The following is a 14132-nucleotide window of genomic DNA, read 5'->3' on the forward strand; positions in this document are numbered from 1 at the left end:
GCCGGAAGCAGCGTCATCAGCAGCGACTTGAAGCACAGAGCAAATGATGCTCGAGATGGTTCAAGTTCGTATAGCAACAGGCGTGACCAGAGTGGTTTGAACGGCTGTTGTACTGCGATGTGGAAAGCAAATGGAAAAACTACCACATTATCACTTTTCCTGGATAGTCTCTTTCCAAAAACAGAAGATCGCATCAAGTAGAGGAACTGTTTTGGAAGAGACTGTGGACCTGTTGTCTGACAGATTACTGATGAATGAATGAAGAGGGCCATACCAGTAGTAACTGGAAGTACGAATGTTGCAGTAACATTTCTGTCTTCATATTTGTAAATTTATTACAAATTTTACTTTTTTTGAGAAGGGCATTGCAAGGATTAGCCAAACCCATATATCCATGCCTTTCAGGGTGATAATTTATTACATTCTGCAGAATTCTACTTCTTTCTGAGTAAGTCGACTCAAGCAGTAACACTTCTGACTTGTATTCAGGAGTTGGTCATTTTGAACCTTGGTCGACATATTAACTGTCCTGACTGAGGTTCCTCATGTTTCTACTCAGTCCTTCCAGACAAATGTTTGGCTAGAACCTCAGTTGGGCCATAACCAGTTCCTTCTAGATCTTCCAATTTATTATTAACTAATCATGTATAATTTGACTTTACAACTTGAGTTACTATCAGCACTATTAAATAAACTATTCTACTTTTTCTGTTCTTAGGTTTAAATGCTGTTTGCTCTTGTGTATATATATTTCTTCCACAGGTTTAAAGATTTCTAATTCACTTAATGCAATTTTATTCCCCCAACCCCACCCTGGGTTGCCACATTCTGCCTAGTAGGACTATTCAACAACTTTTTGTGTATGAATTATATTCATAGCCACCTTTTTGAGGTAATTACTTTATAGAATATCAGCCTCTCTTAATCCAGGCATGTTTAGGAACAAAATCGGCTTCTTCGTGGTGGTGCTCTGCTCATATAACTTCGATACTAATACTTATCATCATCATCACATGTAGCATGACTCTGGGGCCAATCCAGTAAATCCTAAGTGTTCTTATCTTAGGAGTAAAGCAGTTAGGATGTGAAATTTCACTTTGATCCAGTTCTAAGTTGGTCTCAACTGAAAATATTATTGCAGCATTAATCTTTCTATCATACCTTATAGTAGCATATGCTCCATAAATACGTACATCTTCAGCTAGGAGTACCCATATTTTACAGGTCAGTTGTCTATGATTTTATATATCTCGCTTGCCTTGATGCTTCTCTCATTGCCAATGAAAATCTTGAAATGAAGATGATATTAAAATTGATTTTGAAAAATAGAGTGAGAGGGTGTGGACTGAATTTATATTTATTATTTATGACTTTGAGAGTTGCAATTAGTTTATCAGTTCATTAGCTCAGGTGCCCGAGAAAGAAAAGTGCATTTACAAAATATATTATAATTCTGCATCTAAGTAGAACTTTCTTTAAATAGGAGGTTATGGCTCTGAATCAAGTTATGTCATATCCCTAACAGGAATCCCTTCAACAGCAAACTTATAAAACACATCAGATACTTAAAAGAAGACAAAATGAACAAAGTCCTGCAATGATTATGTCTGATGAGGTCATACCACTTCATACTTTGAGGCCCACCTACCCACTAATTTGCCCTTGACAGTGTTTTCCTTGAGACCACTGTCACAAAATTGCCCTTTTACACGTGAGTTTTCAGTAAGTTTTTATATTACTGTCAGCCATAGAAATGTTATTATTGTAGAATCTTTGAACTCATAGTACTTCTAGTGTTTACTGTGTAGATGGTATACATATAAGTACAGAAACACTAAAATTAAAAGTTAATTATGTTAAGATGACAGACAACAGAAAGTTTAGTATTGTTTGTGTTGAGAGAAATTAGTCATTATTACATGATTTTGATCTGGATGCAAACTGTGACAATAGTGATAGCTAGTCAGGAGTCAGCAGTGACAATTTTTTAGTTGTTGCCAAAAAAAAATCACATTTTTTCAACTCCTTTGTTTTAAAGAAGAACAATTTTATTTTTAGTAACACGGCTGTGGTGTGGTGGTCAAAGTTCCTGGATCTGTAGCCGGGTTCGATTCCCGGCACTACCAGATTTACTGAGAAGTAGTGGGTCTGGAACGGGGTTCACTCAGCCTTGTGAGGATAATTGAGGAGCTATTTCAAGGAAACAGTGGCTCCGGTCTAGAAAACCGAGATTAATGGCTGTGGGGATCCATTGTACTTTCCACACAGCACCCTCTATCTGCTGGTTGGTATAGTTTGCTTGAAGACTACAAGCCATGGAGTTTTCTTTTGTTTGTTAACAAAATGGTGGGTGTTGATATAAATAAATGTTCTATATTCCAATATTTAAGTAATTCATATATTTACATAAGGTCAGAAATTATGAACTCTTCTGAAAAGCTGTTTTTTCTTGCTAAGTATTCCACCAATGCAACACAAAGACTGGATAAACATTACATTGCTGACTTATTTATTTACATTATAACTCCAGTAAGACAAGTATCTCTGTACGCCCAACAGCACAGCATGTGAAAAATCTTCATCATGAGATTTCTGTTTCTTATAAAAGGTCCGTCTAATTATAAATGTTAAACTTTCAGGGAAAAGTAGCAGTGACTGTAGATGATTTGATGACTGGAGTCCAGTGGCTTCAGGAAACTTATGGCCCAGCCATGTTGGAAATAAGAGTGTGTCCAGGTAGCAGAAAGGATCTTGGTCGACCAACACGTTCACCCATTCAAAACAAAGCAGATTTCATGAATTTTTTATCATTAAATGCATATGAATAGTTTATCCTAAATCAGTTTATCATTGAATAACTTATTTTGTAAGTAATTACAGCTTTAAAATCAGTACGGTTTTAAACTCTAAGTACAAAGAAATAGAGAATTATCTACCTAACTCCATGGATATGAGCCCTTCTTGCCAGTTGTGCAGCCACTCAAGAGCTTCCCAATATTTTATGAAATCCAAAGGTTCATTACCATGTTCACAAGAGCCCTCTGCTTGTCTCTATCCTCAGCCAGATCAATCTAATTCATACCATCCCATCCTATCTGTCTAAGATCCATTTTAATATTATTCACCCACCTATATCTTGGTTGTCCTAGTGGTCTCTTTCCTTCTGGCTTTCCCCCAGTATCTTATATGCATCCCTCTTCTTCCCATTCGTGCTACATGCCCTGCCCATCTCATCCTCCTTGACTTGATCATTCTAATTATGCTCAGTGAAGAGAAGCTCATCATTATGCAGTTTTCTCAACCTCCTGTCACATCATTCCCTTTCGGTCCAAATATTCTCCTCAGCACCCTGTTCTCAAACACCCTGTGTGTGTTCTTCCCTTAGTGTTAGAGACAAAGTTTCACACCCATACAGAACCACAGGCAAAGTTATAGTTTCTTTCCAAATTTGCTATGGTCCATTAGTTATGGATGACATAATCAAATATTTTGTGTGACCATAACTGTTCCATTGCATTAGACAAAATAGTGTTAACCTTCTTTTAAACATGTGTGTTTGAATATGCAAATTGTTATCTCAGACTTCACTGAAGGCAGAGATTTTAAAAGTATGTGGTATTTTCCAGTGCCAGATCATTACTATCTATTTCAGATAGATTTGTCCATAAGTTCTGTAGTTAGAGGGACACATTCTGTAACATACCTATAACTGCAAGCAAAAATACAAAATGTGACTAATCTGGGATTCTGCCATAGCATCATATACACACGAAGTCCAGCACACTAGGCCATGAGCTAAACTGTGTTTCATTTTTGGATTATATACTACTACTTCTTCACTGAACAGATGAAATCAGTGGTCTCTTCTCCCTCTCAATTTGTAATGGAAATCTTCTTTTAGAATAACTGTATTTTGCTTTCTATTCAGGCATTGTACCCAACAGTTTCTGTAATTTGATGTGTGTTAAAAATGTATGTTACCTAAATATATCATGAATACCACAATATCTGTTAATCACCCTCCAATAAGAAAGCCTACTTTGTTTTATGGGAAGAAACTTGAATTTCTCACATAAATAACTGTTGTACTTCACTAATCTGCCTTGTTTCATTAACATCCACTTTAACATACCAGTACTGATTTGGCAGCTGATCACAGTGGCTGTGCAGTCTCAGGCATGAAATGTCTTCACCTGCTTGAACACTGGAATTGTGGGTTCGAATCCCACTCTCAAGACATGGACGCTTATCTGCGTTTATTCTGCATTTGTGTTGTCCTGTATGGGTAGTGGCTTTGCAGTGGGCTGATCCCCTGTCCAAGGTGTCCTACCAGCTGTCTGAGAAACTGAAGTGAAATAGCATTTCACAGATGCCTTATGCTCCAAGTGGGAGCAACAGGAATAAAGACAGATACATAGACTAATTTAGAGTGCTTGAGCAGTAGTATCTTTGCCAAAGAAGAGGAAAACAAAGTCACCAAACAAAATGTAATAACATAAATGGAAAAATAACAAATATCAGTTAAAAGACAGTTTTGGTGTTCAGTAATGACTATTTATTATACAACTTTCTGGTATAAGCAAAGTTTGTTCCTTATGACTTATGATAAATAATAAACATGAGGATAGCTGTGTAAGACTACAGCATATTTTATTAATAACAAGTGAATGTAATGTGACGGGGTAACCAGTCATTGAAACATTTATGAAAGCTGCTTTAATAGGACTGAAAATAAGTAGCTAAGTAATACAAAAGTATTCATTCCTCTGTAAGGAATGCTTTGGCTGGGTGTGTGTGTGTGTGGGGAAACTGTAAATGGAATAGTAGGTAAGCTTCTTATGACTGAGTTCGTGGCAGTGGCTCTTTAACCTTACGTGCCTTATTTTTAATCCACCAATAGTGTCAATATAGCAACTGTATCATCGTCTGTTAAGATAAGCAACTATGTGATATCTTTCATCAGTAACTGGGATGCCTTGGGAGCACATAATTAAAGTAACTCTTCGAAGCAGGTATAATGTGGTACAAGTCATTGCATAGAGTGCAGTAAGAATTTGAACTAATGTCTTTAGGAGTATGAGAGATCTGTCGATACAACATATAATCAATATTCAATCCCGATAACAAAGAAATCGGTAGCAAATATGAAAGTTAACAACACCGTAACATGAAAAATACTCTCTTCTGGGAGGTATGGCGTAGCCCAATTAAAGCTATCTCTGTAACAAGGCATGAAGGCTCACAGGGTTGTGAGACATCGCGGCTTCCACATTTTCTAGATAATCAGCTCACACATGGTGGTGAGGTTGTCAGCCAGCCTCATGTGCCAGCTGCCCTTTACCCCCAGGAAGATTCCTAGTAGTAATTTATGTTAGAGGTTGTGTAAAGCCCAGGGCTATAGTGCGGCTGGAAAGATTAGGTCAATTGAAAAACACAATGGCCTCATCAGAAATCGAATCCACTATATTCCGGCTTGTAGCATTGCCCCAACCATGCTAGCACATGCCTCGGTTAAGTTAACAGACGTTCTGGAAAAAGTACAGCCTCCATCTTCAGGGTTGAAGTGTAATCCAAGGAAGTAATCAACAAGAAGCAACCTCAACATTCTGCTCCTTGCTGGTTATTTCCGTGGCTTGCACTTTGACCTCGAATACTGAGGCAGTATGTTCCTCCAAAATGTCAGGGAACGTCTAGTAAGCCAAAAAAGCAACCAGTAATAAGTGGGCTCTGCTTCTTGCTGTTACTTGCTTGGCTTACTTTTTACCCTGAAGATTTTTGAAATATGTTCCTCTAAACGTTGGTGAACTTCTCCGGGACTACACGGTGTTACATCTCAAAAGACAGCATTTTTCGTTGTAACCTCTTTAAGAACATCAAATCCTGCAAGGTCAATTACTCAGTGTAGGTTCATTCGACAGGGAATAATTAAGACTGTCGATCTCGGCCCTTGTAATAAAGAAACACGAAATTCACATGCATAAATTTACTGATATGCGTTGATATTTATCAAGTCCGCGAGATATCAAAGTTATATAAATCTACTGAATGAATAAACAAGGGGTATTATATGTATATATAAATAATTTTATTATATGATTCAAAGTCATACTGTAATAGAGCATTGTACTAAAATACATAAGTTAATCGAATCTTTCTTCTTTTTTATCTTTTAACCAAAGAGATTATGTTTGTGAATGCTGAGAAACTTATCTGAATCAATTTTATGTCAGTGCAGAGGAAGGAAGGGTTTCTTCTTCTGCCTTAACTGCACTGCCATTTCCTCGATGTGCGATGCTCCATTCAATAACGTGTGTTTAGCACAGGCTGATAAGAATTCTCGGAAATTGCGGTTGCGTTGCGGTTGCCAGTTTCCTTGATATGCCTTCGCCCTTATCCCCCATGAAAACTTAGAATTCAGATACTATGATTGTTTATTGACGTTGCAATGTGAATAATATTGAAGCTTCTGTTTGTTTCCCTGCGGATACTAAATTATCGCCACACTACTGTGCTATCAAATCCCTTGTTGAAACGTTGTTACATTTCCTGAAGTATTTATACGAGAGAATTTCCAATGTTCTAAAATTTCAAGGACCTACAATTCATCCAGGGAGAATACTCGTAGCTCCCTCCAGCCGTGTTTTTTGTATTTTATTTCTGTCTTTGTCATTATTGACAGCTGTAAAACGTTCTGTTCTGAACACATTCCTTTAATCATTGACACGTAACGACCCTTCAGCATTATAAATTATTACAAGTCAAGTAAGTCAAACACGAAACAATTACTTGTACCTGTCGTGGACTGTTATTTACAACAGAAACAGTAATAAGCCTCACTAGGAATGCATCAGACGATGCCACTGGTTAAAAATTAATCACGAATCTGGATTATTCTTCCGTTAGAATTCTTGATCTTATCATAATATTAACTATATACAAACGAAGGTATAAATCTTATGTATGCATGCTGTTATTCCGAAAATTTGTGGAGAGTACCCAAACAAGTATCAATCGAAATCAGCTGCAAGAGACGGAAGTGGAAGCATTACGAAGAAACGCGCTCGTTCCGAAGTGAGTTATTACCATTCTTCCCGCATTTAAGTAAGGTGCAATTTCTGTGTCAATTAAGTAATATAAACCATTTAATAATCATGCCTAAAGCCTCTTCTAAGAAGGTAAAAATTATGCAAGAAACTGAGGAATTCATAAGCTCACCGGAATTATGCGAAGATGAATTTCCTATGAAAAATGGAGCAAAGTCACTTATGAAATCGAACAGAATCAGCAAATACGAAACAGACACGAAGTCTGGAGGAACTTATTGTGCAGTTGCCAATAATACAAATACTGATTTAGGAAATGATTTACGGAAAGTTCTGGATATGTTTGGTGCAGATGTTAATAAAGCTCTGCGAGCCAAGAAACAGCAACTGGAACAATACAGTGCAGGTAGGTTCAAGACTTGGTTATTCTTGAATGTGATGAACATAACGTAATTTTTTACGCCAAACTGAAAACAGAATTATTAATCTTGAATTAATTCACATAATGCTTTGGACTTTTCATCCAGCACTATTGCAGTGAGTCAGTTGGAGCATGTAGCACAAAATATATTTGCCAAAAGTGTGAAGAAGTCATAGGTGTTTATAGGTGGATAATATTAAAATGGATATTAATGAAATATGATGTGAAGATGTGACTAGTTTAACCAAATTCAACATAATGTCTACTGTTGTATCTTGTGAAAATGGAAAGGAATATTTGGGTTTCATAAAATGTGGGGAATTTCAAGTCTGAGTAACTTATCAGGTGGAAACAATTAGACAGTTCTCTAGCATTTTTAAGATTACAGTTTCTTGTTAGAATTATTTTAAGCGGCATAAATAAGCAAAGTAGTGAAGTGGGTTATATAAGATTACAAGACTTAATCTGGCAAATGTAAACAGTAAAAAATAAAAGAAAAATTGTGGGTGTTTGTATTTTATTTTAATTCACCATTAGTTTTGCTGAAATATTACTTAAGTATGTATTTCCTGGGATATGACACCATGTAATTTCTTAGAAAGATTCCAATGTTTTAAAGGAACTTGCTGACCTGTCTTCAGTATACAATAATATTTACTGCAATGAGTACTTATATAATTATTCTTGGTGATGCAGCACAAAATTATTTAATTGGTTATAAAATACATTTAATACACTTCACTAGATATTTAATTCCTATAAGACTAGAATATATTTGTGTTAGAGCAATGTTTAGAATTTAATTTCAAGATTCAATCCAGAATCTTTTGTTTTCTTATTTACTGTCTAAAAACATAATGTATGAAAGGTAGTTAGTTATTTAAAGAAGTGGAAAAGAATGAATGAACAAACAAAAATAGGATGGTTTATACAAAGGATGTCCAGAAAAATGATATAGTTTACTTACAATCTGATTCAAACCTTCACATTGTAAATACAGTATTTCACAGCCTTCTGTACTTTTGTGATATTTGGGGTTCTCACAGTGGCAAATGTTATGAATATTGTCTTCTGGGTTGTAACACTGTTGTAATCTGGTACAAAGGAACCTATTTTCAGAAAAACCTGAGTCATTTCTTCTATCCTGAAGGCAGATGATTCCTCTCACCACCTCAATACAACCCTGATATTTTTACTAGAATAGGATGTAATATACAAAATTACTTACAACCAATTGAGATGACAAATTTCCCCTAGGTGCAATGAAAGCAAATGAAACCAGAATAAAGGAAATGCTGCAATGTCAGTCTGAAGCAAGAATGCATCATCATGAAGAGATGTGCAGGAATGTTAACTCTGTTCTGGAACAGTGGAATGTAGATTTAGCTCATTCCAAAGACAATGTGAGTAGTCACATATATTGAATGGATAGCACTGATTTAAGAAATTTAATAACTGTACATTTAGGTGTGGCATCCATTCAAAATAGGTAATAATTGTAAAAATGTTGGCATATCATGGCAAAAAGAAAATGAATGTGCACCACTATGTTTATAATTGTTGACAGTTTCCATGCATTACCTGTTTTGTTGCTTTACATTCTAAGGTAAAGTGTTTAATTAATTAAGCACCATACCATGAAGACGTGTGGGAGCAGATGTATAGCTCCACCATTTCTGACCTTTGCATTAGGTGGAGGCGACTGGTCAGCTTCATGCCCCGATCACTTTATGTCAAGGGAAGGAGTCCCAGTACCTGTCGAATAGGAGTCTGGATGAACCCCTTGGTCCATCTGGACACTATGGAACAGAAAAATCTCTTGCCCATGCCAGAAATTGAACCCTAGCAATTCAGCCTGTATCCTGTGTCTATACTGACTCTGTTGCTTTACATACTACAGTAAATAATTACCCTGACAAATGTGTTATATTCTTTGAAAATCTATTACTATATGGAGTTTCAAGACCCTATATTGGATGGCACTAATGCTGCTCCTAGCTCACAACTTCATATTTCCAACATGTTGCTGCTATTTGAAAGTAAGGAAGCAAAAAAGTACACGTTTTGTGTAGCATAATGTCCATACCATTTTATGTGAAATTCAGTAAGTGGCTCAAGAGTTGAAATGGACATGTTGATGTCAAAGCCAGCTAAAAATATTACCAGTGTGGCTGTGCAACATATCTTCTTTCTTTAGATGAGAATGTAAGTTAGAAATATTTTAAAGGAAAGTGTAGAGGAAATTTTTTGGACCCAAAGGAGATGATGTGGGAAATTCATCATTTCTGCAGATCACCAAGTATTGTTAGGGTAGGAAAATCATGGAAATTGTGTAGCTTGGATGGAAAGACAAGAATACATTCAGAATACTGGTTGTGAACTTTTTTGTAAAACAGTAATTTTGAAGACTGAAAAGGAGATGGGAGATTAACATTTGATGGATCTTAGGAAACAGCAAGAATGAGAAGTGCATGGAAGTGGTTGTTGCCCATGTTGAATGGCAGGCTTTAGTGGTGTTAAACTTCCACCATCCACATAAAGTTGTTTCAGTTAAAGTAAATGGCTATGAACTGGACAGTCCAAATTCGTTTCCACTGAAAGAGTTCGAGAAATTCTGTATTCAGTGCCATATATGTATGTATGTAATTATTATTATTAAAATACATTTCTTTGATCCAACAGTCACCCCGTAGGGCTGGATATAAAAAATTGTCATATATCATGTCAGAGACAAAGAGTCACATGCAGTAGAATACAGATACACATTAAATGTAATATGTAATATCTAAAGTACAAATTAATAATAAATCAAGCCTCTTGGAAAAAAATACAAGTTGTCAGTAAATAAAACACATAAAAATATAAAATAATGAATAAGGCCTTTTGCAAAAAAGTGCAAGTTGTCAATCCAATTATAACAAATTAGAAGGGGGGGGGGGCTCACCCAGCATTCTACGCAGTGGTGTTAGAATTCTTTTCCTGGAGATAAGGCAACCCTCATGGTTCCCATATGTCTGCATGAGTTACATCTGAGTATAGGGAAGGCTTTGTTACAGTATACAAGTTTGATTAATTCAGACTGTTGACTTGTTTTGTTCCAGGAAGAAAAAATGATTAAAATTGTGCAAAAGCAAATCAAAATAATCCAACAGAACCGTACTTCCCAACTTCAAAGATTAGCATATCTTCGCCAAATTCATGAATCATATCAGAAGGTAGGTAGTTGTAATGCTTTGCAGGAATCAGGAATAAGATAGAATTTATGTGAACTTTTTTAAATATTAAGCAATGCATATTTAAATTTACAGACCACCTCAGTGTCATAATGGACCATTACTGGTTTACAGACTGATAGTTGTGATCAAGTATGTCAAATTGCATTCTGTGTAAAATAAACTCTGGCATAAAGCCAGTTTCTTAGGAAAGCTATAGTGTTTAAAAAGTCTTAGAGTTTTCAACATAGTGAATTTTATAATTCTCCTTCATTAGTATGTGCAAGCACATCTTTATTTATTTATTTTTATCTTCAGGAGGAATTAATTTAAATCAGAGCATTATGTGTTGTTCCATAATATATTTTTCTGTACTACCATCAACACGCAAATAAAAATTGATGCATGATGCATTGCGACTAAAAATTAGTCACCTTCAGGTGCCTGAGATGTGGTTTGTCTAGTAACTCCAGCTGTAGTCTCTGTTTACATTTCTGACTTTTGTCACCTAGTCAAAGGTCTAGAATCCATTTCTGAGGTGGAGACTCCAACAGGGCAGATTCTGTTATGAAAGTGGTGGTCAGCAGAAGGGACCTACAGGTTTATGTCTGCTTCAAACTACAGGGGTCAAGAAGGGCTGGTATTCACATTCTCAAAGTGTTTTCTTTGGTAAAGGTGAAGGTTTCAATATGTAAGGAGGGCAGTCCACATAGATCTGACCAGGGCTGAAACTCAGAGCTCACTGAATGAGCCTGATGTCTTACCCAGAGACCATCAGGTACCCTAGTTTGTGTGATACTAAAACAGTAGTACTGCAGTTATATTGTCACAACAAATCATCACATTTAAAACTCATTAGTTGCCTTTGTACTTGATAGAACTTACTCACACTGTGATTCAACTTAGAGGCCATCACATACTGAAAACCTGCTGGTAGTCTGTGCTTGGATAAAACTGTGCAACTGTGAACTCATTAAATTTGTTTATTCTGCATGTTGTGCTCTCATTCAGTAAGAGATTTTCTGTGTAATTTGGGACTTCTGTTTGGCTACTGTAATCAGTTAAACCTGTGTATATCTTTAAGGTAAGAAGGTAAAGGTAAAGACATATGGGGGGTGGATATATAGCTTCACCATTATAAATCTTAAATTATATGCAAAATCCCTTTCTGCATGACAGTACAGCTATAAACAAGAACATCATGTAAACAACATCACAACAGTGTACAGTATGATTTTATGAAGATGTAGAGTTTTAGTCAAGTGCAATCATTACCAGGAGGTTTGAACCCACTAGCACACTTTGACAGCCGAGAGACTTTTGCCAGTTCCAATCACATTAACGGTGTTGAAGGCTGTACAGTGTCACTGGGTGCAAATTTGATTTTGTTTACATATCTGTCAACAGATGTAATCCTGTATATAATTTCAATTATGATTCAGGATCAGTTGACATTAAATCTTTTTAACTAATTCCATTTTGTTATTTTGAGATATCTAAAGAATATGCAGATTTGTTGAATATGGTTATTTTTATATCGTGTAAAAATGTGACTCTTCCGTTGCTTTAATATAATGAACTCCTGAAGGTAGATAATCTTTAGTTAAAATGTGTTTATGTATATCAGTGGCTGTGAGGAAAACTAAGGCAACAACTTGGAAGATAGAAGTATGAAAATATTGCAATTCCTGAAGTGTCTGGACAGATTCCCGTACCCACACACAGTTGAGACACTTAATATTGCAGCACCATGAAATCAGTTGCTTTGTAGAAGCTTGAGTTAAATTGATAAATGCTGTGTTTGTAAAGTGGTCTGCATTCTTGGAGAGTAAAGTAATAAAGTATACATAACAAGATTACGGTAATCTGGTATGTGATGCCATGAAGCAGTCTGCTAATTAATGTTGGTACTTGCATACCATGACATTGCATTCCAGGAGATTCTGATCTTAATATTCACCACTGTGAGCATCTCAGATTAAGAAGTATACACAGTTTACTAATTGCCTTTGCTCAGAATTTCTTACAGGAGGAAGCCAAGCAGAATGACCAGTGTCTTAGTATGCTGCAGGAGCTTCGAAGGGAACTTAATGAGCTGCAGAAGAAGATGGTGGTAGACAACCAGAAAGTGGAAGTAGCACAAATGCAAGAGGCCTTAAAGAGAAGCGTGTCATTCATATAACATAGCAATTGAAGTTCCACAGCAATTAGCAAAACTACATGATGTTAACACATTCAGTCTTGGAGCAATACGTTCTGATTTTTAACTATTTCTATTCATCAGAATGGGAAAGAACGCTTTCATCATATAACACAATATTTTTTTCATAAAGGAATCCAGAAACTGTTCTACATTCGTTTTAGAAACAAGGATGTTTCATAATATGCTGATGAGTTCATAGTTTCGTGTAAAATATTTGCTGTTTCGAATGATTCCAGTAGGCATTAAACATGTTGTAATAAAATATATCGTTACCCATTCTTGGGTATGAAAATTAAATAATGTTATTGTTTGTCATAATTTTAGTTAAGTTTAATTATAAAAGTAAATAATTAGCCCAGTTTCCCTTATAAATGCCAATATAAAATAGTGTCAGTATTCACAGAATTGTTGAAGTAATACCAATCTTTCTCTTATCTTTGATACAGTTTGTTCATCACAAATCTTTAACATTGAATAAGCTCAGTTTTTTAAATGCTCTGTGTAACATTAATATTTTGTAGTTTAAAAACCAGACATTTATTCTATGTTAATGTATTTTATGTTACCTCAGATTAACTAGTGTATGTATTTATAATTTCAGTCTGTGTTAATTGAACTTAAAGATAAAACAAGAGCAAGAATTGAAACTTGAAATGTGAGTTATGTTCACTTGTGGGTTATCAATATTACTCTTTTACATTTTAATAAATTCAATAAAAACTACCACAGAATATCTTGTATCAATCAATAAGCAGTGTTAAGAGTTCTTTCACTTCTGAATTAGTAAAATTCAGCTGAAATCTTGATACACAGTATATCAGTTTGTTTTAAATTTATTCCAAGGCATATAATGTTACTTTTCCATTCCATTCCATTTATTTTGTGTCCACGGATCATTATACATGATATAAGACATGTCATTCTTGTGTAGTTATAGTATAATAAGTTTCATGTTACTATTGGGGGGGAGGGGGCTGCATGTGAAGCATGCAGTGCAACGTGGAATTTGGGTACCAACTCAGCATTTGCTCTGGGACCAAGGAAAACCACGGAAAACCTTGATCGAATTGGCCGGTCACAAGACCTCCCAGATACACTGGTTTCTAGCAGCACCACTCCCACCGCCTCGGCTAAATATCCCATAGTCCCTGCTGTGTTTTCTCCAGCACATGGCATCCTGTTTCCTGCAAGAAAAGAGTTACGCAGTATACACTCCTAGTGTGTGTTAAGCTAAGCTCAATTGTTCTTACTTT

At 35.8% G+C, this 14132-nt stretch overlaps 2 protein-coding genes across 6 annotated transcripts in view; both read left to right on the top strand.

Annotated features, from left to right (window-relative positions):
* Positions 1-3035, top strand: part of LOC111875044 (phosphonopyruvate decarboxylase) — a 21733-nt gene extending 18698 nt beyond the window's left edge. For all 4 annotated transcript variants that reach the window (XM_033755701.1, XM_023871069.2, XM_033755702.1 and 1 more), the window contains one exon: positions 2640-3035. In XM_033755701.1, the coding sequence (XP_033611592.1) occupies positions 2640-2828 (189 nt within the window). In that variant the 3' untranslated portion in view covers positions 2829-3035. The remainder of the gene's footprint in view (positions 1-2639) is intronic.
* A 2326-nt stretch (positions 3036-5361) lies between these two features.
* On the top strand, positions 5362-13692 carry LOC111875050 (synaptonemal complex protein 3). Of its 2 annotated transcripts, none has more exons than XM_023871083.2 (4): positions 5362-7449; positions 8722-8867; positions 10566-10679; positions 12694-13692. In XM_023871083.2, exons 1-4 carry the CDS (start codon positions 6957-6959, stop codon positions 12856-12858), a joined length of 918 nt encoding a protein of 305 aa, XP_023726851.1. In that variant the 5' UTR covers positions 5362-6956; the 3' UTR covers positions 12859-13692. The 2 variants fall into 2 exon arrangements, with proteins under 2 accessions (XP_023726851.1, XP_023726852.1); XM_023871084.2 differs by lacking the exon at positions 5362-7449 and adding an exon at positions 7482-7580.
* The last annotated feature ends 440 nt before the right edge of the window (positions 13693-14132 follow it).

The sequence above is a fragment of the Cryptotermes secundus genome, unplaced genomic scaffold (assembly GCF_002891405.2).
Source record: "Cryptotermes secundus unplaced genomic scaffold, Csec_1.0 scaffold1491, whole genome shotgun sequence".
Lineage (NCBI taxonomy): Eukaryota > Metazoa > Arthropoda > Insecta > Blattodea > Kalotermitidae > Cryptotermes > Cryptotermes secundus.